We start from the raw sequence: 27268 nt of genomic DNA, 5'->3' as shown, positions 1-27268 counted from the left end.
GCACACAAAAAAATGCAACGTATGTGACGGACATTACCTTTTGCACTTGAGCAAACTAAAGAGAAGAAAACGATTCGCTTGTATTTACAAATTAAACTATCCTTTCGCAATAACTGGAAACGCCACTCGGGCAAAGAGTACTTTTTTCATACCTTCAGGTAAGCCCGAAAGTATGAAAAAGAGACGGTTGCGATACTGGCACAGAAGTTCGAGGCCCTTTGTTACGTCATAGATCTCTGTGACGTCACAGATCTCACTCTATGAAGGTATTGCGATTTGTGAGGGTATCGATCATTACCGTGAGCACCATCTCGTCGTTCTCCTTCTTGACGAAGAAGGGCCACCACCCTTTGACTCGGCGCTGCTTGAAGAGCGATATGGTGGGCACGTTGGCTTCGGCCTTGAGCATGTTGAGGCTGCAGAGCTTGGAGGACTTAGCGCCGCGCGGAAAACGGTTCAGGTCCAACGTGATGGCGCCTGCGCGAGCATCGTGCGTGATGTACAATCACAACTCCATACGACGATCGCTGCATTCTGAGCTACTAAAAGCGCCATGCACGTCAAGCATGAACGCAGGTAGAACACGAAAATTGACAACGCCAACGTCTTCACTTCTCGCCATTGCCATTGTTCGTGGTCGTAAAGACCAGCCTTGAAGGCGTGCTGCCTTACTTAACATCTAAAACAGCCATACGCATAACGACCAAGCGCATGACGCGGTAATGCACCGCCAGAATTTTTAGTTGTCCTAATATGGAAGCATAGCGTACCGCCATCTGGCAGCATGAGTGGACATGCATTTGAGGAATTCGTTCACACTGCGAGCACACGCGTGATTCTTATCACAATGCCGATAGTAGCCGTTAGAATTATCATCATCAGAAACGTTACTAACAATAACATCGCCATAAGACCATCCTAAACTTCCTACATGAAAAGGTGTTTCTATCGGAGAACTGCAGTAATCTATCTTCAGTGTTAACCGAAGTCCCATCCGGTGCCTGTCATATTTTGATCTCGCCACAGTTTTGCTATCTCGCGTACTGAATCATGAGTAAAGTTTATACATTTTCATAACATTCATATTCCTATAAGGGCTTCATATAATTGCGGAATACCGAAAATAAGGCGTCCATAACAGCTCCGAATGAGGCAATATCGCCTACTTTCTATACTACGTAATATATGGGCAGTTAGGCCAGCGAGCGGCTGGGGCTAGGTCTATTACCCTTCCTCACGCCATATGGTTCTTTCATAAACGGCTCACGAACGTGCCAGAACAAGTGCTCACGCGAGACGGTTGTAACAGAGACGATACGTTTTTCTCACGCCAACCCTGTATCAATCACAGGATATCTGTTGTAGCGTATTGTGCATGTGCCGGCTTAAAATCTGATTCCTAAACCACCCCTGTTCACGTTGTTTTACTTGTCAGCTAGCGAGTTCGTAAACGACGCGCGAAACAACGAGCCAAATCGCTCTTTTGAGAACTTCGTAAGTTTCTGCCGATATAACTGTCTATATATTTTTTTTAGTCGCGGGTGTCAATGTTCTTATTCGGTAGTCACGACAACACTACGTTCGTCCGTCGCCCGTTGTCCATACAGGTCGCGCGCGGGATGACGTGGTATTTATCATTCACGATTAGTCGAGGGCGCAAATTGGAACCACGTGCCAACGGTCAACATTGTCCGGGGTTCTGTCAGCGTTCCCGAGTTTGTCGACGAGGTTCGTCATTATCGCTGTTTTGGGGGGAGCCACTGGACTGTTACAACAGAGCGTGCGTGATAAATGCCGATGAAGCCGTTCTGGGCATCTTTGTGATGTTGTCACGTGGTTGTGACGGTGATGACGACAGCAGTAACACTGGTAAACACCTATTTTACCAGTTGAGTGAGATCGTGCCCAGCAATTCAAAACTTAAGGTGCAACTAATGCACATTGCATACCGATAGCGGCGATTGCAGTCGTTAATCTGATCATCGGCTGTATGTGTTGTCTTTTATACATGTATGGATGATTGACTTGTCTCGCTGTATCGCTGGGGCTCGCGTTAGCTCCAGAATAAATTCGACTATAGTGTGTGCAATCTTGTCAGAATAGTCTAAAACAATCGAGAAGCTTCCCAAACATTGTGGCGTCGCGTGATATGGCAAAGGCTTTTTTGTGGGTGAAACTCAATCACATCAAAATAAAGAACCTAACCTAACCTAACCTGGCAACATAGAGAGCGTTTCCAGTTTTCATTTTGTTCGTCCCTGTATGTAACATTAAATGTCATTGGAGTTTTCTCTATCGGAGTCTGCTGTTCATTTCTAGAAGCTTAGAATTGTAGCGAGTCACGTCAGCGCGTACGCTGACGTCACGTTAATACACATAAAAATGGCGCGTCTCCTCGGAGGTGGCCCCTCGCCGGAGGGGAAGCACGCGCGGACCGGGCAGTTGTTAAATGTATACTGGTAAATAACCTTCCGCAAGAACATGGCGTCTCGTTATCGGGGAAAACGATGCGCCATCGAAGTGATGCTCACCGAGGAAGTCGTCGGCCGAGAAGTGGTCGGCGTCCCAGACCTGTAGCTCTAGTCTGGCCGGGATCTTGCACTCGGTCTCGTCCCACGAGAAGAGCGACTCCTTGCGCGAGATGACGATCTTCTCCTCGGCGGGCAGGTAGTCGAACGGAAAGACGAAGCGCCAGTTGAAGTTACCTTCGCCAGTCAGCGACCGGTAGTGGATGTCGGTGCACTGAGTGTCCTCCTGGCCCTTCAGCCACCTGCAGCGAGACCCTCGTTCTTATGCGGTCGAACTCGCATATATCGAACGCACATACAACGAACAGTTGTAAAATCCCCTTGATTGTATTTTAGGCAGAAAAAAAAATAACTGATGTAGAGTTAAGCCCGACTGTATCCAACTCGGGTAAACCGAATTCTCCTTTATGTCGAGCTATTTTCAAACGCGGCAATGTTTTAACCCCAAGAAGTTCGCCTTCCCTCACAAGATATATGCCCACGGCGCACATATTCAGAAATGCGGTATTCAAAAAGCCGAGAGCAATCTTTGAGGAGAAGCGCTATTTACATCGATACCGCATCTTGTCTCGTATAACACGCCCTTGCACATAACCTGCTCCACCAACTACTAAACCAGGGAAGTAAAAAAAAAAATACCCACGTTTTACCGTGAAGCCAACTTGTACACCGATATTCGCAGAGCAAATATGGTAAATTCTTTGAAACGCTGATATTGAATTATACGGCATATCGAACTCATTTCCTTTTTTTTGCGAGTTATCTATCTATCTATCTATCTATCTATCTATCTATCTATCTATCTATCTATCTATCTATCTATCTATCTATCTATCTATCTATCTATCTATCTATCTATATATATATATATATATATATATATATATATATATATATGTATATATATATATATATATATATATATATAATATATATATATATATATATATATATATATATATATATATAGGAAAAAGGTATAGGCTTCTAAAAAACTGTTTATTTGTCGACGTTTCGATCGGAGACCAATCTTCATCAGGATGAAATTTACCAGGCTTCGATGCGCTTTTATATCATCGTTCTCCGAGCCGAGAGAGAGAGAGAGAAAAAAGGTTAAGAAAAAGTACATACAGAAAAAAAAAAGAGGAGAGAGAGAAGCAAGAAACCTGACGAAAAGAGTCGCGAATACGCTTGTGCACATACTTTGAGTCAAAACGTCGACAAGTAAACAGTATTTTAGAAGCGTATATATATATATATATATATATATATTATATATATATATATATATAATATATATATATATATATATATATATATATATATATATATATATATAGGTCTTTCGATGTATGGAAATTGTATATATCGAAAATATATGCCAGGGAATTTCAAAACTGTTCCATGTGCGTTCGATGTATACTGGTTCGACTGTATATAGAACTCTTTTTTGTGATCCCATTGAGATTCTATACATCGGGGCTCGAGTGTACTTCAAATCACAGAAAGCATAAAAGCATCAATGGCACCTGCTGGAAGATAGTTTAATCAGCGTCCATTGGCAAGGAGCACGTCAAGCTGTACAAAGGGTGAGCTGGACTACCGAGAGTCACCACTGTAGTCAGGCGCGGTACCGTCGATAAAATAATTACGAATTCATCTGAGATGGATCGAAATAAGAAAGGTTTTGGCCGCTAAAAATTTACAGCGCACTAGCGTTGACCCTCAGGTTGGATTGAAAGAGCTTGACAATTTAGTTACCTTGTGTTAAATTAACGAAACTTAAGCGCCAAAATATATATTATATTCTTGCATTTCTGCATCCAGAGTAGGAAAACGCGCAGTAAAGTTTATGTTCTTCTCGCTCAACAACAACATAAAATAGTGAAATTCCTAAATATTTACTACCGCTACCATAAACACGACATTCGTGAACTCTCCAAACATACCATTTTCATGTGGACCACCGCATAATAATAATAATAATAATAATAATAATAATAATAATAATAATAATAATAATAATAATAATAATAATAATAATAATAATCAATCAATCAAACGTTTATTTAATGTGCCCAGGAACAACCGTAAGGTCTTTGTACTGGCGCACGAAAAAAAACAACAAAAAAAAAACACAGGAAACATTCATAATAAAATATCAAGGATAAAAAAACGTTATAAAATTGCACATATACAACTATGCGCAGGCAGAAACAAAAATATCAACAGTGTACGAGGCTATGTAAGTACAGTGCAAAGCTCGGAGCAGAACAACGACTGGGAGCTGTGAAAAACATCGAGCTCCAAAAAGTAAGCATTGTAAAGACGTTGTATCCTGCCAATGGTCGAATGTTCACAGAGGCAGGCGGTTACATGAAAAGGTCTATTCTCTCTGGTCAGCTTACGTGGAATCCGGAAATTAAGACAGTTGAGCAGTACAGGGCAGGATATGACACCATGCACAAGCTTGTAAAGAAATAACAGATCAGCGCGATTTCGTCGGCAGCAAAGTGATGGCAATGATAATAATCCAGCAGCGTTAGAACGAGATCCAGAGTCATTTCTAGCGAAACGATGGTTGTAAATGCTTAGGAATTTTTTCTGGACTCGCTCAATGGCGTTGCTGCTGGAATTAGGAATGCCATTCCAGATCACAGATGCATACTCTAGTTGAGGAAGACATAGCGCGGTGTACAATTTTCGGAAGGGCACAGGAGAACGGAATTCTCTAGACATTCTGCAAACACAGCCTAGGGTGCGAAGACCCCGCAAAGCAACACGCTTAGCGTGAGCAGAAAAGTGTAAGGTGCTATCAAAAAGAACACCTAGATCATTGATCTCACATACCTTACACAACGACACAGAATTGACAGAATATAAAAATGGCACACTAGATGTTTTTCGAGTGAAATTCATTACCTTGGTTTTTGAAATATTTAGGGAGAGGTTATTGCTCCTGCACCATTCAGAAAAAGAACACAAATCAGATTGCAGCAAGCGACAATCGATAACTGAATGAATTTCCTTAAATATCTTTATGTCATCGGCATACAAAAGGAAAGAAGAATTCCGAATGACAGAAGAAACATCATTAACATAAATTAAAAAGAGGAGTGGGCCCAGTACCGACCCTTGAGGAACCCCAATAATAATAATAATAATAATAATAATAATAAACAAACTAGGATATTTCAACTGCCCGAGTCAAGTAGCATGCACGGGTGTTGTTGCAACGTGAAGCAGCAGTTAGGATGCTAAAGCGCAATGAAATTCAGCATCAATATGTTTATAGCATAAGTCACGTGCGCGGCCTACTTTGTATACTTACCCTTTTACGTAAATGTCGCTCATTTTCTCGCCAGTGAAGAACGCGTCATCCTCGAGTACAACATCATCTGTGTTCCAGATGATAATGCGTAATTCGTAGCTGCGTGAGAGAGAAAGAGAGAGAGAGGGCGGAGGTATATTGTTGTTCATTACTGCTTGAAACGTCGGTGTAACACACATACTATATATATATATATATATATAGAGAGAGAGAGAGAGAAGGAGAGAGAGAGAGAGAAAGTTCAAAAAACAAGCGCATAGGAAACACCGCATGGACAGGACTGGCGGGAAGGCCGCGGGAGCGGCCTTCCTCGGAGTAAGGCGGGTCCCGCGGCTGAAACGTCAGTCCTGTGCTGTAAACGTTACTGAAACAACGCGTATTTTCCGAACAAGCTTGTAAGGTCAATGTGGAACAGAAACAGTAAGAAGAATGCATATTTCACATTTCCGAGAATTAGGAGAGAGTGAAACATAAAATAAATAAATAATACCACATTGTCGTAATGAAGCCCTTACAGCGTGGTCTGATGCTATCAGCGTGTAAAATGATAAATGCGACCAAAGGAAAAGAACAAGAGGATTACAGTGGTCGCAGTTCTAGCTTTTGCTCTCACAAACTGCCAAAATATTCAAAACGCTCGACTCGCTGCACTTCTTAAAAGGAGCTTTGTACATGCGTCATGCATCAGCAATTTCTCGCAGCTTCGGGATGTTTTCGTACGACTATCGCTAGATATTTCAGACTAACCATAATCAGTGTCGGCTACCAACGTCAACACGGTTTCAAACAGCGATACAACACTGACCTCTTGGGCTTCCGGGGAGAGATGTCCACGGCTGGTCCCGGAAGCGGCATGTCCATTGGGAACATGTCCACCCACATTTCCAGCTTGCCCTGCGTTCCACGTTCCACCCAGAACAGATTTAGCACCGAGAACCGCATAGCTAAGTAGGCAGCTTAGTCACTACTTAGTTACATGACTTAGTGCCTAACTTACCATGATGGCACTTAGAAGCGCGAAAAGACAAAAAACGCCAGAAAGGGGACAGGACAGGACGAGCGCTCACTTAAAACAATAGTTTATCCTGTACCTAATTTAGGCGCCGATAGAAGTACTTAAAAAAAATAAAATCCTAGGGGTCCCATAACTGACGCTAAGACGACTTAAGGCGAAAGCTATCAGGCATCCATGAAAGCGTATTCGTTGGCATTGTTTTCCAAGTGTTTTGTTGATATCACCAATCGTTCTTTATGCTCCGGTAGCCCGCTATAATGATTGTGGCGAGTCTTTGAACCCACAAAGACACGTACGCGAGGCAAGTTCACAGCACAATCCATTTATAAATTTTACTGTTTCGTCACGTGCGCTTCAACAATACCCTTTTCACGCCGTGCAGCTTCGAGTACCTACCTGTTCGATGCCCGGCTTGTCCGGATGGTAGAGTGCCCTTGTCTCCACGTGTTCTGGTACAAGGGGACAGCCCACCTTGGGCACTTCTTCCCAGCGGTTGAGAACGGCCAGGCTCTGGTGCTCGTCCGTCAGCTTGCCTCCTGCGTTGGGCCGGTTTGCACAAAATCAGGGCCATTCCTAATGTTTTCTCGCCTGCCGACTAAGTGCGCTTCCAGTAAACAAGACCACGTATTAATGGGAATACTTAGCACATCGTTGGGCAGTCTTCACATAGTCACTGGGATACAAAAAAATAATAATAATAAAAATTAGCGCACCTTGCACTAAGTCGCGGAAGGCTGAATCACAAAAGAGCTGGTGGGCACCTAACTGGCCCTGGCTTGGCTAGGATTCTACCCTCTCCCCTGTTTCTTTCCAACCCCTTGCTATATTGTACTATACATGGCTATGCTTGCTCTCTATATTTAAATGCTTCTTTTGTGTCTGTGTCTTTCTATCTCTCTCTATCTGTATTTGTATCTCTGTCTTGCTATCTTTTCTATTTTTCTTTGCTTTCTTTGTCTCTTTTTTTCTCTTTCTATATATATATATATATATATATATATGTGTGTGTGTGTGTGTGTGTGTGTGTGTGTGTGTGTGTGTGTGTGTGTGTGTGTGTGTAGTAGTAATAGTAGTAGTAGTAGTAGTAGTAGTAGTAGTAGTAGTAGTAGTAGTAGTAGTAGTTCTCTCCCCTTCTTAATTGAATGAGACTTAAGCGAACCATCGGGATTACTCCAGTGATAAATTAACACCGTGGCTGCACGTTTCAGCTTCTTTTGTTAACCATCTGTACGGACTGCTTCAGTGGTGATTGAGCACGTGCCGGTTCACGGTGATGCTAATTATCTGGCTAAGACACACGACGAACCTCGACCATAACAGCTCTGCCGTAAAATCCGGCAGATCCCACGTATTACGCGAATCGATGTCGTGCGAGCGCGAGTGCGAGTAGCAGCCTATGCCGGCTTTTTCACTTTGAGCCAAGCGTTACGAGGCGCATGGGCGTCCATGTGCAAATAAATTTAGTAGTTGGGCGCATATAGTGGGCTTGCGAGGCACGTCGACTACACTGGCATATAAAGCGTAGCTAATGGCACGGCGTCGGCACTTACGTTCGTGCAGAGCTGTCAGTTTCATCGCGACAAAGTGTGCGCTACGGTGCGATGTTGCGCATGTGGAAGCGCTGTGGAAGCTACAGAACCGAAGCGCATGCCTGGGACCGCGCCAAGAAATAGTACCGAAGTTTACTGATAATTTTCTCAATTTCCTTGCTCAAAATAAATGCTGCCTTATTTATTACGAGACTCAAAAAGTTGCGAGAAGTCGTAGGTAAAATACAGTTATTGTTCACTTTGGAAGTATGCCTTTGTTCTCTTTCCATTTCTTAGCACCACCTTTTCAGCACGCCCCTTTTCCGAAGTAAACATGGCGTCCATGACGTACTGGGTCAGTGTGCGGCCGCAAACGTGCTGTTTAGTTCTCCAAGAAAAATATACTCGTAATATGACACTAGATTGTACAGTGAACAATCGAAATGTTTCTCCCTTTCACATTTTTCGTGTATATAATTTTCTAAGCACGTTAACATGCGAGCGAGCAAAACCGAAATCAGTCGCAAGCTGCTGTATATACTACTTGCGGCACAACACAAATGAGCGGAAGACCCACCTCCGTTGTCAAGATAAGTTTCCGCGGACTATAGCCGTCATCGACATATTCGAGCAGCCTTTGACTACGGCTTGCGTAATCAATGTTTATTACATCGAGTGGATAGCCAACGCTGAAACAAAAACTGGCGTTGCCCATACATGACGATTGTATTATTCATTTTTCCTAAGCAGTTTGAAGAACTGGCGGGTCTCCGTGGTAAAATACTCCACTGTCATGCAGAAGGCGTAGGTTCGATTCCGGCTCGAGCCGGGGTTTGATTCTTTGCTTCCATCGGGAGTTATCACTCATCGACGATGCCGTCGACGCCAGCACCAAAATTTCTGCGACACGAGGGCCTTAACGCTTTCGCGTAAATATTTCCAAATTCTAAACGTACATTCACACCTGCGACTTGCACCGGTCGCGTGACCATTTACGACTGACGACCACCAGGCGACCGACGTTCACACCTGCGTGCGATTTATACGTGCCGCCACACAGAAATGGCGTCTACTTGCGTATGGCTTGCATTGCCATTGCCCCGTAAAATAAGGAGACTTCCTGTTGCTACGTATACGATTGGCTCAGAGGTTCGCGACTGTTTAGAAAATATTTATTTACACTAAGTTCAGAACATAAATTATACGTGACATATCAGTGTTCAGGGATAAATCCACTTTTTCACAATTGTACAATCGGCTTCAAATGAAACCTGAACACCGGCAAGCATTCGCAATGGTATAGTGCGCGTCGTCCAGTTACCACCATGGGCAGGCGCGCATATGCGCAGTGCGGTCAAACCGGATGCGCGCGCCTGTCAATGGTGACGACAGGACCGCGCACTATACCATGCGAAGGCTCGCCGCTGTTCGGGTTTCATTTGACGCCGATTGTAGATCGCAAAAGCTAACACTTTCGCATAGGGCGAAGAGTAGAAGTCTGATCAGCATACCAACAAACGCACATGGCTATTTAGACGGTTTCAAGATTGCGATAGCAGGAGCACGTGGTGTACCCCAAGAAACTTCCGGTCACCTCATTTATTCTGCGACACCGAAGCGTAAAGCCTTTTTAAATGCGAAGCATTTCTTAGCGAACCTCTGGCATTTGGAGCGTTTCTATCTACGTATCTATCTATCTATCTATCTAGCCGCCTACGTCTGGGTGCTCTCATGATGGCCTCCACAACTTGGTGTAAACCAAAATTTGCATAGGAGGGTAAGGGGATTTGACGAATATGATTGCCGGGTCATGACATGAATAACGTTAAAATCTTGTCGCGTACGTCGTCAAACTCTTTCCACTAGACACGTGTGGCACATACCCGTTTACCACGGCCCGCGGTGTACGGATATGCGCCACTGGTGATTGACAGTTTATATCTACCCAGGAACGGCGAGAACAGACATTGATAACTTAAATGCTAGAGCGTTAAGGAAAACCAACATCGGCAGCGTTGACTCAACGAATGGAAACAATGGAAATTGGGATCCCAGCAGGAATCGAACCCAAGCATTCTGCATGGCAATCAGGTATTCTACCACTGAGCCACGCCAGGTCTATAAACTGGTTTGGAAAAACACCCTACGCAGGTGTAATATCAGTTCAACGACAATTCTGGTTGTGGCGGTGGCTATCTAATTTTATAAGAAAGCAATATACACTACATGATACTCCTACGATGTGTACTCCTACGATACAGGCGTCATATGAGAATAACGTGTGTAGTTCCAGTGTTGGCTCCGCTTTTATAGCAGTCTAATAAACATTACGTTTGTATTCCTATGATTCAGCAAGCTATATTGAATCATTGCTCGTCCCCAGAGGAATACATTAACGAAAGTTACATATATGATATCCACATCACTTAAAAGTGCACTTCGTCCACCAGAACGACGCAGTGTCCTCTTCATTTCTTATGAGGCTGGGCGATGGCCTCATGCTGACCGAGGATGATGCCAGATTGATTGACAGCCGCTTTGTAGTCTAGGCTACGTAGGCCACATAGGTCCAGGTAGTCTACAAATACGACAAACACCATCCACTGATGTTGGTCTATGCAGAACTATCCTGGCCTACCAGCCTCGACGGCCTATACCTCACCAACACGAAGGGTGGCGTCAGGTTCCGACATGTCGCCGGTTCTGTCGACAGATAATTTGTCGACGAAATGACGGAGGTATCCACGATTCCCTACTATGCGACATACTTCACTACACATGGACCCCTCGTCACCACGATCACGACCGGATCCTATAACAAGTCATGACCAGCTGCTGGTGCTCACTGATCACGGTGATGATGGCCTTGTTCAAGAACTGTCAAGAACTTCTTGCACACATGCACACGGGTTCGTGAAACGTGCGTGCGTTCTCGGGACACGTATAAGCACTACATATCAGCTTACCGCTTCTAGTGTTGGCAATACCCACGTTGCCATTGGCAGCGTTACCCAACCGTAAACAACTGGTTATATTACACATATGCGGCTCTTCAACATATATATATATGTGTGCGTATAAAATTTATACAAATCTTTAGCGTCATTTAGTAACGTGTCGCTCAGTAAAAAAAGTTACGCCACAGTCACCTACCCGCGCCATGCTTCGCATACCATCGACTCCCACGGTACGTGGGATCTGCCGAATTTTTTTTTTCAAGATTTGTCAGAGTAAGGGAATACTCTTTTTCCAGTTTCACATAAAAGAACGGCGCTTATAGTTAAGGACTAACTCTTTTAGTGTTGTGTGTAGCTTAGAAGAATATTTAATTCAAATATTTTGCTAGACACAGGGAGAAAAGTGTTGAAACTCTACGGGCTACACGCCAAGTCTTTTGTTCCCCGCCAATCCTGCTAGCCTACGCCAGCAACGCCAGCGCAGGAAACCGGTAGCGGCAGGCTAGTGAAAGAAACCCACGTGACCGGTATGGCAAATTGAGGCGCCATCCATTGACTGGGATCAGAGTTAAAATCTGCGTTCCGTCTCTTTCCTACCAACTCTCTTCAACCCCCTCTCTGGTGGGATAAACTCCCTTTCCTGCGGGAGGCGCGCTTTCCGCCGCCTTGCTGGCGCCGCCGACTTTGAAATCCGTTAGAAAGTTTCGTGTCTGGCGTTGGTAAGGCGTGCGTTAGCCGTCGTCGCTCGTCCGTTTCATGGTGCTCGCTCGCTGTGTGCTTGTGCGACGCGATGTTTTACGACTCGCGCTGTTCGTGCATCGTGCTTTGTTGCTCCAATACTTCCAGAACAAGTCCCGGAATATATGTGCCGGCCTCTAAAAGAACGACAGGTGAGCGTGCCCTTTGAGTCGCGGTCTTCACTGTGTCAATTTGAATTCACGTCCATACCGAGTAGCTGTTCTCTGCAGTGGGGCTTCAGTTATTGTTTTCAAAAATGACTGATTTGAAAAGGGCACGATGCTGCGTTTAAATCGTTATACGAACAAGCAGCGGACATGAAGCCCATGCGACGTAACTATAGTTACAGGTTTACAACTCTCACAGAACCGCATGCTTGAGTGTGTGCTTTGCATTTGTCTCCGGTTAATTACTCGCCATCGCCTATAACCACGTTTGTAAAACATTAGGTAGATGTATGAAAACTTGTGCTGCTCTGAGACGAACAAACGAGTTCACTTTTGCACGAGTCGACGGCGCTCTTTATCTGATTGAAACTTGCCCTTTTCTTCAGGGTGTATTTCGGAACGCAACACAGCTGATCGGTGCGCCCAGAGAAAAGCTGAAGAATTGCAGAATCGGCGCACTTCAAGAAGAGATGCCATGAATCATCCGATATCAGTCGTTCATTTTCTCCGCGTTTATCATCACTAGTTATATGAAAATCAACGTTTTTGGAAATGTAGTCAATAAAGTGCGGCCAATATTAGTTGTGTTATATGTGGAGTTCATTCTGACATCTTTAAAATGATATTTACATTATTATTCTATTTTTATGTATTTCAACTGCTTTCATTGTTTTGCATTCCAGGAATGTTGAATTTTGTTAGTTATGATAATTTTGTACAATATCGTGCGCATATATCAGAAGCTGTTCTGCACTTTTGTCAGCATAAAAATTGTCTTTTTGTATATGTGCCCTAGTGTCATGTTCTGTTTTTTATTCCACTGTTCTTTAAGTTCTTAACTTTGCCGAGAACTTTCGTGTTGTTTAGTGATTATGAACACGTGTATGTTAATCTCCTGTTGATAACTTCTGTTAATCTCCTGAGCCTGTATCGCACCACACTTGATGAAAATGATGGTTTTCGGAAACGACGACAATAAAACGAGACCAAAGATATTTTTTGTTGTGAGTGCAATTCATTCTTTTGCGTTCTGGCACATGCTGCACGACTGCAGTGTTTGCGGAATGCCTGATTGCAAAATGCGCACATTCAGACGCGCAACGAACGCGCGGCGCAGTACGCGCAGCGGATGCAAAAAAAAAAAAAAAAAGGCGCCCGGGGCGCTGCACGGCGCAGCATGCGGACGAGGAGGTCATAGAAGAAAGGGAGAGGGAGCCCGCGCACGCAAACAAAACAAAAAGAAAAAGACCCGGCGAGCGCGAGGGAGCTAGAAGCGGAGGCGCGGCTGGTGTTAGTGTTGCCATGACGACGCATACCGTGTGCGCCGCCATTCTGCCGTTCGAGTCTCTGAATCCCAGCCGCCAGGATAGTAACTGAAGGGACGTCTGGCGCTGCCAGCGCTGACGTCATGAATTAAGGCGTCCTATGGGAGGTATACGGAGTAACCTCCCCCTGGTAGCGGTCCAGGGCCTGTTTTAATGAACAGTGAAACTCTCTAAGTATCCAGCAGTATGAAGCTGTAAATCGGAGCCCACACGAAATGGAATGCTACTTTAGACTTGTTCTGTTCTACCGCCATTGTTTCTCAAGCCTTCTGAGCGACTACCTGCAAAATTGTATGTCGATAGTTCAAGAAAAATGCGAAATCAATGATGGTTTGCCAACCGCTTTCGCAAATCGCATAACCCTTTTTTTTAGCAAAGCATCGTATTAGCTTTGCTTAATGGTAGGCTTTCAATTTTTTTTTTCGTCCCTTCAGATTCTTCTTCAAGCGTGCATTTGCAGTGTACACTCGATTACTATTAGGCTCAACATGAGTGTCAATAAATGGCAGCGATCGCTTTTTAGTGGCTCGAGCAAGGAGTGACATTGTTGTGTTTAAGCGAAGCTTTTACAAATCACTGATTTCGGTGGTGGCGTCGTGCGCAAAAAAATCACAGCATATCCACGGAGTGAATGATGATGAGTGGGCGAAGCTGAGGAGGTTCATCGGTAAACCGTGAATCTTCCGTGAATTCTGCCCAGTACATCATCACCGACGTGAGATCGGGCGCGTTTATACTAAAGGGTCGATGAGAGTTATGACGACTTGCAGCTCACTTTAATTTTACATGTACGCTGTGAATTTTCATTGTTTAGAAAACCATTGCTTTAGAAAACCTCTGGCGTCTTTCGTTAAGCAGCTGGCGTCTTTTCGTTTTGCTTTAGAAACATCTGGCGTCTTTTCGTTTTGCTTTTAGAAAACATCTGGTGTCTTTCGTTGGTTTATTTCATCAATCAACGGCGTTTTGAACAAAATTTTTATTGTTTAATCACGCACAGGAGAAATCTCAACAGGCACTACCTTGGAGGTAAACAATGGCGGCTAATGGGAATGAGACAGAAGAAATCGGTTTTTAGCTAACACTTACACTTCTACTTCTACTAACGTTTCCTACTGGAACATGGCAATGGCTGCTAATGGGGAATGAGAGAAAGAAGAATTCGGCTTTTATTTAACGCGCACGCTGCGAATTTTTTATTGTTCAACAACGCACAGGAAAAATCTCCCACCGGCACCACCTTGGAGGTCAAAATCTGGTACTAGCGTTACGACTGGTTACGCACTACTACGAGGGACGAACGGGTGCCGCTTTAAGGAGCTTCGCCCCTAAAAATGTTAGGCGGGAGCATTGCGCAATGAGATAGATAGATAGATAGATAGATAGATAGATAGATAGATAGATAGATAGATAGATAGATAGATAGATAGATAGATGGTACTTCCGGCATGCACATGTCAAGCTTCGCTTGCTGCAATTTTCCAATAGGGGAAAGGCTGCTAATCTTTTTTTAGCTGATGTGTTCATCTCGTTCAACGTAACATGTGTTAGTCGAGATTAAGACGACTGGGGCTAATCAGTCTCACCTTCGTCCTCGTAGTCCGAACGGAAGACGAACGCCTTGCTGCCCACTTTGACTCGATTCGGCGAGAAGTGCGGACCGTCCAGCTTGGTGTCCCGGCACAGTTTAGCCAGCACCTGGCTCGGTCTCAGTGGGTCTCGCCATTGGTTCGGGCCGTATCTGCAATAATTACATATTTATTTATTTAGATGTACCTAGCAAGCAGTAAAGGCATTGCGCAAGGGTGATAACGCAATAAAATGTTTAAAATGAGTCCGCCCGCCAGTGGCGAGGCGGACTCATTGAGGCATTGAAGCACCGTTTTCGTCTCGCTCACCCGCCCACGCTCCCGAGCATTGTATTCAAAAACTTTGTCAGCACCGCGAGCTGTTCCGACACACCCGATACAATGTAATTTGAAAACAAAGAGAATAGGTATACATATATACAGTAATAAGAACAAGAGTGTTATGGCAACATATACGGGAATGTAAATTAATATTACATTAGATGTCGTACAACAAAACAAATTGAAGAGGCAAGAAAAAATGCATTTTGGACCACGAGGGCTCATTATACAATAAGATTTGACAGATTAAAATAGGAACAATATAATTACAGAACGAAGGCGACATAACTTGGCTATTACGAAATGTTATTTAGCGTAAAATTGCACATAAATAAAAATAAAGGTAATGAAAAAAAACCTGGTCAGGAATTGGGGACATTGACGTAGTTGAGAAAGCTGCCACCAGATGCCAGTACAGAAGCTAACATTGCGCGCGCGCTGCCCGCCAGTGGCGAGGCGGACTCATTGAGGCATTGAAGCACCGTATTCGTCTCGCTCACCCGCCCACGCTCCCGAGCATTGTATTCAAAAACTTTGTCAGCACCGCGAGCTGTTCCGACAGACCCCGATACAATGTAGAAGGAAATGTGGACTTTGGAAACAACAAGAACAAGGCCGATAAAAACTACCGAGGGAGTTACATGAATTTAGCTACAAAATGTTGCAGCATATCAATTGAAAGAACGCGTCTCAGTCAATCTAAAACCGGGAGTCTTTCTTGAAATCTTTTCTCTGAGCTCTGAAATCGAAGTTGAAAGAGGTCGAAATGGGTCTAAATTGAGGAAGCTCTCACAGAACGTGTGGTAAAACCCTCAAATGGCCTGGGAAGGTAGGCGTTTTGTGGCACGTTTTTAGAATTATGCCTAAAATGTTCTAGTGGTTCCTTTCCTTGGCACTGCTGTCTGTTAGTTCTCATTAATACTGTGTCTAACAAAGCAAAACGAGCCCTTAAATCTAATCTTCTTTCCTAGTGGTTCCCTAGTATCAGAAACTGAGAGTCGTTTTCAATATTTTATTTTGTATGTGAGATATGATTTTTTTGTGCTTCCCATTCTGCAGTTACGGTGGGGCGCCCGGCCACCACCGAGAGATGGCGCGACATGTACAGACGGGTCCACTGTTAAAGGGAACACTTGCATTTCTAGTGGGTCCGGATTTCGCTCTCCTGCAAAAGCATAGTGGCTTAGATTTGCATAACACTACTGGTGGTTCACAGTTCCGAACCCTTATGGTAGACTAGTAACGTGCACGAACAATCTTTCCGCACCCACTACCCGTCAGGGGGCCAACAAAATGAAAGTTGTTCATTCGCGTGTTCCCTTTAACAGTGGACCGTACTGTACATGCCCTGTAATCCTGTGAATGTATAAAAAGTAGGATATCCAGAATTAGTTTTTAAAATACATAAGGAGATAACCGAAATTTTCTTGGTTACTCGTCATTACAGTCGTCGTCATCATTATTATCACCTGTAAATGTAGCCTGATTAAAGGGTAGCAGATGCGGGTGGTAAAAGCAGCAGGTGATAAGCACATTATCCCGTTTCGTCTTTTTGTTCGTGTGTCTTATAGTGCGCTACCATCTTCGCCAAGAGCAGCAGGGGGACATTTCTGAATGAACTGCCATCATCATTATTATCTTGTAATTATCATTGTCATTATCATATACATAACATCAGTGTGCAATTATGCTCTACCCCAGTTTCATCTGCCCAAAAGGTGGAAATGAATAAATGTCTAAATTTTCGCACTCTTCGTCATGATCGGCCTACCTGCGGTCACGATGAGCAATATAGCTAACGCTCTAACTAGAACTAACGATATAATTAACGAAATGAAAAAAAGAATTGAAACTAAAATCTCCTAGTACCTCCATCCTGCATTCCCGGATTTCATGTTCTGCCTACAAATTTCCAGTCTCATCCCAATGTGCCGACTAATTAAGCTCTGGGCTGTGGGTCCGTTTCCGTGCGCACGGTCATCATGCCAACCTAATAGAGCTCCAGTTACTGTCTCGCTACTTATTGCATGACACGACCTGCCTAACACCTGTAATTTCTGGTATTTTCTGTAGTCTCTAATGTAGAATTTCGTCGTCGAGTATTTGATCTTTCACCGCGAACAATTATTTAAACTAGCTTGCATTTCTATCAAGAGGTATTAACTAACTCGGTCCCCAAGTTGGCTCCAGATGAAGACAGATAAGGAACATATCACATCCACAACCTTTGTGAGGTCTTCGAATAAGTTTCTGTAATATAACCAGCGGCTTTCTGGGGACTTGGTAGACAAGGAAAAAAATTCAGTGTGCAAATCCGCAGCGACAGCAACATGACGAACTTGAGGATAAACTCAGCGAAATAAGTAATCTATCAGCTGCTGCGTCTGACAGCAATGGTTCCTTTAGCTGTTACTGCACCCCGCCTAAAATGATTCGTTTAACCTCGTATCACTCGTATGTCACACATGCGTACAATCTTTTGGTCTTTAGAGAGCCCAGTGCTTTACTTTTGAGATATGACGGGCCTAAACACTCACTCACTAACGCGCTGAATCGGGAAGACAGTTGAGCCTGTATTCATCTGTGAACTTACGTATGTGCTCCAATTGGTTGCAAGAATTGCCCCGTTAGTTCTAACATGCTATCATTGCATGCACAAGAATTGATGTCAGCGAAATACTTTCAAAATGGTGCCAACAAATACACTTTCATGGATGGCTAACAGGTCTCGCCTTATCAAATCAATCAATCAATCAATCAATCAATCAATCAATCAATCAATCAAATCTGGCTCACGTCTCGTATCTGCGCGGTATTCCGCAGGTGGCCCTGTGGCGGCTGTAGAATCGGTTCTCGAGGTCGATCTTCGTCTCTCCGATAAGGTCGTCGCTGCCCAGCAAGTCCCAGTCGTAGATCTGCACGTTCAGTAGCGAGTCCTGCGGGAAGGTCGCCTCCATCTCGAAGCACCTGCGACATCAGCCACCCCAACCAGTAAGGGCGCGTATTCACAGATAAAGAAAGCTATTACAGCAGAGTTCTGCGTAAGTTTGAAACACGTAAGCTTTTCTATGCCGACTCAACGAGAAAACTTTCCGTCCGTCTCTCTGTCACATAAGCCGATCACCGCTATTAGGCATTAAACAACTCGCAGAGTCCCTTATGCCTTTGCCGAAGACGACTCGAAGGCGAAAGCTATCGTCATCTTTTTCTTCTCAGTCGAGGTATTGCTCCTGCCTCGCCCCCCTCGGTAAGCTTTCTGCACCTAACGTGGTTTTTCACGGCCTACAGCTGGAGCCTAAAACTCACCTCAGCTAGCGGTCCGCATTTACGAAATTTAGTCCCCGCCAGGGCCGGGACAAAGAAAAAGGTTGAAGTGGGGGAGGGGTGCGGTTTCAACAAAATGTTACCAAACGCTGCCATCTGAAACAAGTCATTTCCTATATCTCATGTTGGATCACTTCAGTGCCGCTTCCCGACGCTGTAGATTCGTGACACTTCGCAGTAGCGTCTGTTATAGCTCTCGAGTTTCACAGCGGCAAACAACACTTTTCGGCATTGCAACGATAGAGAATGCCAGAATGCGCGCACACCAAAGAACCGTACCCAATCACAGGAAACGCGAGGCAACCTGCTCACACACACGATCCCACAAAAAAGCACACGAAAAAGCACACGAACACGTATAAATCCCGAGGAAACCACATTCTAGCACAAAACGGAGTCGGCCTTATGTACCGGAACAGTGGCGTGCTCACCAAAAACAGCGGCCGCAACACGCCTTTTTTCACGACGCCCCGGCGCATGCGCCCTCCCCTAGCGGAAAAGTCACAAAACGGCTTCTGATCTCGGAGGCTTTGCTTCTGACAATACCGGTTATCTCGGCCCCTACCAAACCCCTACCAAAACGGTAGAGGGTAGCACAGAAAAATGAAAGAGGTGGACTGTCAACTCAGTCGAGACGCGCTCGCCCATTGACGGCGTTGAGACGCAACAGGAGGCACCATTTTTTTATGTAGCGGCCGTGATACGAGACGCTGAGGAGTGCTACACTCGCGGATAAACTTTTCTTGGCAACGAAACGAAGGTTTCAGAGCCAATTAGAGCGTATCCTAACGCCAAATGAACGTAGTTCCACAACTGCGTCCGTATTGTCTACCTGAGATATAAAAAAATATGTCTTTATTTCCCACATGTGGCTCTTTGAGATAGGACGCAGCACACACACACACCAATGCGATATTTGTACGTATCTCACTTTATACGTTGCCACTTTGCGTTTTTGCTTGCGTCAGAAAGTCTCGCCTTTTACGTGAACCTCAAACGCTAAGCGGCGTCGCGTCGGTATGCAACGCTGATTGCGCGAAGCCGTCACTTTCCACAGCGGTGCGACCAAGGGGTACGACACATGCGCCAAACCGTACTACTTCGCGTAGGAGTACATACTAAGCTTATTTGCCAAAAAAAAAAGTTGCCCGCGAGTACAGAGGGAAGATGAAAGACGCCATGCCAATGGCGCCCGAAAGTGGTGTTCCGGGGACAGCCGCTACATACAATCACTGCGACAACTCCCGAAGAAGATTCTGCGTGAATTTCTTTTAAAGTAAACGCTCCGTTCAGTTTAAACAGGGTATGAAAAGAATAGCCGACATTGGCCATCATTATCCAACACATGCCGCAAGCCTTGGCCGCAACAAGAGCCAGCGGCAGCCGTCGGTTAGACTCGCCGAAATAGAGCAGCCTTGCTCTCCTGCCTAAAAATAGAAAAATTTCCGAAAAGTACGTTATACATGGATCCAGCAATTACGATAGCTTAAACAATTGTAAGCAGTCCTTCTTTCATCACGCTGCACGATAACCGTTTAGTTTTATGACAGCGTAAAGTGCACTAGTTTTAGCTAAAGTAAACGTCAAGGTGGAGTAACTTTTAGGGTCACCGCATATTACTTACAGCGTTGCTAAGAAAGACGCGCACTTCGTGGAGTTACCGTTGCATCTTTGACGTTATTTAGGGGCGAAGCTCCTTAAAAGCGGCACCCGTTCGTCCCTCGTAGTGCGTAACCAGTCGTAACGCTAGTACCAGATCTTGACCTTCAAGGTGGTGCTGGTGGGAGATTTCTCCTGTGCGCTGTTGAACAATCAAAAATTCGCAGCGTGCGCGTTAACTAAAAGCCGAATTCTTCTGTCTCTCATTCCCCATTAGCAGCCATTGGCATGTTCCAGTAGGAAACGTTAGTAGAAGTAGAAGTGTAAGTGTTAGCTAAAAGCCGACTTCTTCTTTCTCTCATTCCCATTAGCAGCCATTGTTTACCTCCAAGGTAGTGCCTGGTGAGATTTCTCCTGTGCGTGATTAAACAATAAAAATTTTGTTCACAACGCCGTTGATTGATGAAATAAACCAACGAAAGACGCCAGATGTTTTCTAAAAGCAAAACGGAAAGACGCCAGATGTTTCTGAAGCAAAACGAAAAGACGCCAGCTGCTTAACGAAAGATGCCAGATGTTTTCTAAAAGCAATGGTTTTCTAAACAATGAAAATTCACAGCGTACATGTAAAATTAAAGTGAGCTGCAAGTCGTCATAACTCTCATCGAACCTTTAGTATAAACGCGCCCGATCTCACGTCGGTGATGATGTACTGGGCAGAATTCACGGAAGATTCACGGTTTACCGATGAACCTCCGCAGCTTCGCCCACTCATCATCATTCACTCCGTGGATATGCTGTGATTTTTTTTTCTAAACACAGCTTATAGAACTCGCTGCTCCGGTTTGTGCGAGCATTAGAGACTGCATACATAGAGAAAGAAAACTTTCTCTATGCTGCATACTGCTCTCCTATAGTAGAGTTCAAATGGCATTCTAGACCGTTCACCTTTTGTGTTAAACACACTTCTTAAGGCGAAAGCCTAGATGCCTCATCAAACGCGAAAATTGACCGGCGTCCCGCGTCGGCTCCTCCTGTCGGCGTCCACACGAGTGATGCGAAAAGTAATCCTCACGTGATGACGTCACAGATCGCCAGAATTTGTGACGTCACAGGATGACGTCATCACATGCATCTTAGCTTGGTCAACGGTGGGCTCATCACAGAGGCAGTGCGAAACCAGGCGAGGTGCCTCCGATCCTGGAGGCAATGCAAAACCGTATTAGCTTCAGAAAGCTTTTGGAGGATGGCGGCGCAGGAACGGTACATCGACTGAGAAGAAAAAGATGGCTTTCGCCTTCCAGTCGTCTTAGGTGTCTGCATAAAGTACCCTGTGAGTTTTTGAATGTACAGGATCTGGGGCGGCTTACTGCTGTCCTGTAGTAGAGTACAATGTACTGTAAATCGCAACCACTTTAGTTTCTAAACTCACAGCACGACTTCTTGGGCTAGGGGCAGCTAGGGGCAGCTAGGGGCAGCTAGGGGGCAGAAGAGGAGGGTACTCCTCTTCCCTTGCGTAATAGTTGCCATCGCAAAGCAGTTAACAAGCATAAAACGATACAAAAAAAATTGGCCGCGTATCTGCGTGCTTCGCTGCAAATGTCGTCTAAAGACGATAGAAGAAGCGCTGCGTGAGATATGAACGCCATCTGGCAATACGTCGGGAAACGTGAATGCTGTGTTGCGGGCTGGTAGTCCCGGCGCAGCAGCAGGCGAAGAACGGCGGTGACCAACGCGACCGGCGGGGACGCCAGCCAGCCCGAACACGCGGTTTGGCGCGAAGCGCCGAAGCAGAAGAAACGTCCGCACTCAACGAGTACTCTCCACACACTCTTTTCTATTCACGTCGCCTGGGTAAAGCAGGAATGCCAGAGCGGCGCCCCATGGCATTCGTACAGTGCAATACTGAACCGAAACCGAAACACAACAATGAGCTCGTGCAGAGGGCACGGAGGAAGCCAAGTTTCGGCGCAGTCGCATTTTCAGCGCAGGTTAAGAAACTAGGGTCTCTAGAATTACGTATCTATGTATTTTCTATTAAAGGAACACACCACCTAATACTTACCTAGTGATGTTGCGCCTCAGATATGCGTAATGTTTGCTTTTTGATCAACAATGTACACAAGTATGAACCTAGTCAGCCGTTCACGATGGCTGGCCCTTGGGCAAGTGGTTCAACTTTGGCCGAGTGGCTGAATCGAGGGACGTGCCGACAAACAGAAAGACAGACAGACAGAGAGAAAGACAGACCAAAATTTCTGCGTTTAAGTTCCCCAAGAAAGACTATCGTCTTTAAAAAGAAAAAAATCACAGCATATCCACGGGGTGAATGATGATGAGTGGGGCGAAGCTATATATATATATGAGGGAATCATCTGTAAACCGTGAAACTCTTCCGTGAAATGCGCCCAGTACATAATATAAAGAGTGTGAAACATCGTGTATATATTAAACATGAAACTTTTATTGTACTGTTGGTTTACGTGGTCCCTTCATTATCACTTGTGATCGGTGAAATGCAAGGAAGAAGTCCGCTCCCGAGCGAAAGAGCGCCAAGAGCGACCGCATTCCCCGCTCGCCCTGTGCGAATTAAAGGCAAGGCTAGAGGGAAGACAGGACGCGCGTTCCACGACGCGAGGTCGGTAGCATGCCCAACGAAAGCCAACGGAACGCGATCGTGCAAGTGCTCCGGCTTCGCATCGCCTCATGGTTCCATTTAGCGTCCCAAAACCAAACATATTGCTCAAGGTGTGCCTTGCGTTTTTCGTAGAAATAATTTCTTTTATCATGTACATTAAGACGAAAAGTTGAAAGCTCACTAGAGTGTATCGCCCGCCAAGTATGTCTTTTAGTGTGATTTAACTCTCGTACGGCAGGGTCCTCGCGCCGTTGCCGGTCCACCTCGCCCGTTGACGATCGGGCGAGGTGGACTACTACTACTACCACACTTTAAGAAAAACATCTGGCGTTCTTTCGTTCTGCTTTTACAAAACATCTGGCGTCTTTCGTTGGTTTATTTCATCAATCAACGGCGTTTTGAACAAAATTTTTATTGTTTAATCACGCACAGGAGAAATCTCACCAGGCACTACCTTGGAGGTAAACAATGGCTGCTAATGGCAATGAGAGACAGAAGAAGTCGGCTTTTAGCTAACACTTACACTTCTACTTCTACTAACGTTTCCTACTGGAACATGCCAATGGCTGCTAATGGGGAATGAGAGACAGAAGAATTCGGCTTTTAGTTAACGCGCACGCTGCGAATTTTTTTTTGTTCAACAACGCACAGGAGAAATCTCCCACCGGCACCACCTTGGAGGTCAAAGCGTAAGACTTGTTACTCACTACTACGGCCACGACGACTACGAGGGACGAACGGGTGCCGCCTTAAGGAGCTTCGCCCCTAAAAAAATCACAGCATATCCACGGAGTGAATGATGATGAGTGGGCGAAGCTGCGGAGGTTCATCGGTAAACCGTGAACCTTCCGTGATTTCTGCCCAGTACATCATCACCGACGTGAGATCGGGCGCGTTTATACTAAAGGTTCGATGAGTTATGACGACTTGCAGCGCACTTTAATTTTACATGTACGCTTTGAATTTTCATTGTTTAGAAAACCATTGCTTAGAAAACATCTGGCGTCTTTCGTTAAGCAGCTGGCGTCTTTTCGTTTTGCTTGAGAAACATCTGGCGTTCTTTCGTTTTGCTTTTACAAAACATCTGGCGTCTTTTGTTGGTTTATTTCATCAATCAACGGCGTTTTGAACAAAATTTTTATTGTTTAATCACGCACAGGAGAAATCTCACCAGGCACTACCTTGGAGGTAAAGAATGGCTGCTAATGGGAATGAGAGACAGAAGAAGTCGGCTTTTAGCTAACGCTGCGAATTTTTTATTGTTCAACAACGCACAGGAAAAAATCTCCCACCGGCACCACCTTGGAGGTCAAAGCGTAAGACTGGTTACATACTACGCTACGAGGGACGAACGGGTGCCGCTATAAGGAGCTTCGCCCCTAAAAAATCACTGCATATCCACGGAGTGAATTATGATGAGTGCGCGAAGCTGCGGAGGTTCATCGGTAAACCGTGAATCTTCCGTGAATTCTGCCCAGTACATCATCACCGACGTGAGATCGGGCGCGTTTATACTAAAGGTTCGATGAGAGTTATGACGACTTGCAGCTCACTTTAATTTTACATGTACGCTGTGAATTTTCATTGTTTAATCACGCACAGGAGAAATCGCACACACGCACTACCTTGGAGGTCAAAATCCAGTGCCTACATATACGGGGTGGTCAGTGAACGGTTGTGCAGCGCGAGCGGTCGGTTTTTTCAATCAAGACGCTGCCGCGACGCTGCCTGCGTCGGAGCCGCTGCGCCGCGAGGACCGTAGGAGAGGAGAAAGAGGGAGAAGCGTAGGAGAGGAGAGGGCGATACATATCACGTACTGTCGCAGCGCATTGTCTTTAGGGAGCCTTCATGTGTGCACGCCCCCTCCGTTTTTAAGACTGGTTACACACTACTACGACGGGGGACGAACGGGTGCCGCTATAAGGAGCTTCGCCCCTAAAACTCGCACGGTCTCTTATACATCCGTCTAAGATGACTCAGAGGCATCGCAAGCTTTCTGCACCTCGCCTTGTTTTGCCCTGCCTCCGTGATCGACCAACCTTTGACCGAGCAACGATGCCATGTGGTGACGTCACCACGGGACGTCACGTAATGGTGACGTCATGATGACGCCACAAATTTTGAGGATTCTCGACTTCGTGATGATGTCATATGGTGACGTCGTCTCGTGATGATGATTTTTTGCAACACTCGTGTTGGCGCCGTCGACGCGGGACGCCGCCGGTCAATTTTCGCGTTTGATGACGCATCTAAGGCTTTCGCCTTAATAGGCACGTAGACGAACACTTACGCATTTAGTCCTAGTTCTTCAATACTGTTGAGGTACAAACAGATACACCTTGAAAGTGTATACCCGTGAAGACGAGTTGAAACTCTATTTCTACACTCGATATGTCCCGTTTTGCAGTTGGAAGCCGAACTCGGAGTTAATGAGGAGTCATATCATCTTCTAGATACAAAAAAATTACACCATTTCCCGCTAAAGGGGACCATGAGGCGATGCGAAGCCGGAGCGCTTGCACGATCGCGTTCCGTTGGCGTTCTTTGGGCATGCTACCGACCTCGCGTCGTGGAACGCGAAGAGGAACGCTACGCGCGTCTTGTCTTCCCTCTAGCCTGGCCGTTAATTCTCACAGGGCGAGCGGTGAACGCAGTCGGCAGGCGTGCGAGAGGGGGGCAGCGTAGGAGAGGAGAGAGAGGGGGAGGGGACGCGCATGCACTGGTGCTCATCGCGGCGTTGCGCAGGAGAAAATTTCGGCATGTCTAGCCCGCGTTTCAGAGGAAGAGTGGAGAGGGGGAAAGGGGAGAGGGGAAGTGGAGAGGGGAGGGAAGAGGGAATGTGGAGAGGGGAAAGGAGAGATGGGAAGTGGAGATGGGGAGGGTAGAGGGTGAGTGGAGAGGGTATGCGCATGCGCAGTAAGGGCGGTCACACCGCACACCACCACCACCACCACCTAGAGTCACTAGAAAAATTTCAGAGTATCGCATCTGTTTTCTGCGCGCCGCCGCCGACGCGATTGGCTTACTCGCATCACGTGACCTCTCGCCGCCATATCCCTTCCAAGCGCTTTGGGTGCAGGTGCGTTGAATGCAGAGCGCGGCCGGACATTTAGCAGTACCACGGTCTCTAGAAGTACTTCGTCGCTTTTTAAACGCGTCTTGCAGATGCCAGAGAGTAGCTCACCAGTAACCGAACGTTGCTGGTGAGCTACTCCGGGAATTTCGTATATTTTTGGATTCCGTGTGGGAATCATTAACGTCAAAAAGCGTCGTTGTACGTGGCTGCATAGTTGGCCGCGGAATGGATTCGCCCGCCTCGAAGAACACTCCTTTCTGCAGTGAACTACACAAACTTTGCTGGAAAAGCTCTCATGCAACAGGACACTTAACCTTTTCGGTTCGCTATGTTCAGCGATATTGAGAACTACATACTACATACCTTTCTATTTGCTCGGCTGTTTATATCTCGATCTGTTGAACATCTACATTGTGCATGCATTTCGAGTTATAATCGTGTCACGCACGAGAGCGAAATCGAAGACTTATTAAAATAATAACTGTTTACTGTATACCTTGAAGGCAATTGTCGCATGATCATTTGCCACTGCGCAAAACTGAAGCGTGGAACTCTGTTGATAAACTTGGTATAAGGCAATGTTATTAAGCGTATTTTTTTTTTTTTTTTCAAAACGGAATGTTGCTAATGCTGCATTGCGCAGAGCGTACCCTTACAATACTGTTTAGTGGGGGAGAAATGGTCACAGCAAAAAAAAAAAAAAAAAAACAAATTGGCTTATCCTCTCACGCATTGAGGGAATCGATTTCATGCGAGCCCTAGACCTATATACATACTGTGTTGCAGTAGCATGCGCTTTAAAAATTCCGGGATGTGCTATTTCTGATCAAAATAACATAAAGCACTGCGTCGAGGAAGTTTTAACAAGAGTGCATTACGAAAAAAAAATTGAAACTAAAAGCAGTGCAGAAACCGAACCCCAGCAGTTTACGCGCTGGCAACGCCAAAAAAAAAAACAAAAAAACTTTGTCGGAACACAGCAAAAATATTTGCAAATGCACTGCAACGTTGGGAATATTAAGGAGACAAAAAATAGGAAATGAAACAACTGAGTAGTGACGTCAATCACTTTTGATGGCCTATTTTCTGCGTATCTGTTAGGAAATGACAACGTATCCGCAAAATAAGATGCAC

At 45.3% G+C, this 27268-nt stretch overlaps 1 protein-coding gene across 1 annotated transcript in view; it reads right to left on the bottom strand.

Annotated features, from left to right (window-relative positions):
• LOC119372391 (otoferlin) overlaps positions 1 to 27268 on the bottom strand; it is a 132804-nt gene that overhangs the window by 7241 nt on the left and 98295 nt on the right. The window contains exons 24-30 of the mRNA XM_049419902.1: positions 18294 to 18464; positions 15174 to 15328; positions 7271 to 7410; positions 6665 to 6753; positions 5860 to 5958; positions 2532 to 2770; positions 299 to 477 (exon numbers count right to left, since the gene is read on the bottom strand). Coding sequence (XP_049275859.1) covers positions 299 to 477; positions 2532 to 2770; positions 5860 to 5958; positions 6665 to 6753; positions 7271 to 7410; positions 15174 to 15328; positions 18294 to 18464 — 1072 coding nt within the window. The remainder of the gene's footprint in view (positions 1 to 298; positions 478 to 2531; positions 2771 to 5859; positions 5959 to 6664; positions 6754 to 7270; positions 7411 to 15173; positions 15329 to 18293; positions 18465 to 27268) is intronic.

This window comes from Rhipicephalus sanguineus, chromosome 10 (assembly GCF_013339695.2).
Source record: "Rhipicephalus sanguineus isolate Rsan-2018 chromosome 10, BIME_Rsan_1.4, whole genome shotgun sequence".
In the NCBI taxonomy this organism is placed as follows: Eukaryota; Metazoa; Arthropoda; class Arachnida; order Ixodida; family Ixodidae; genus Rhipicephalus; species Rhipicephalus sanguineus.
Note: the sequence above shows the minus strand (reverse complement) of the source record. Positions and strands in the feature narration are given on the sequence as shown.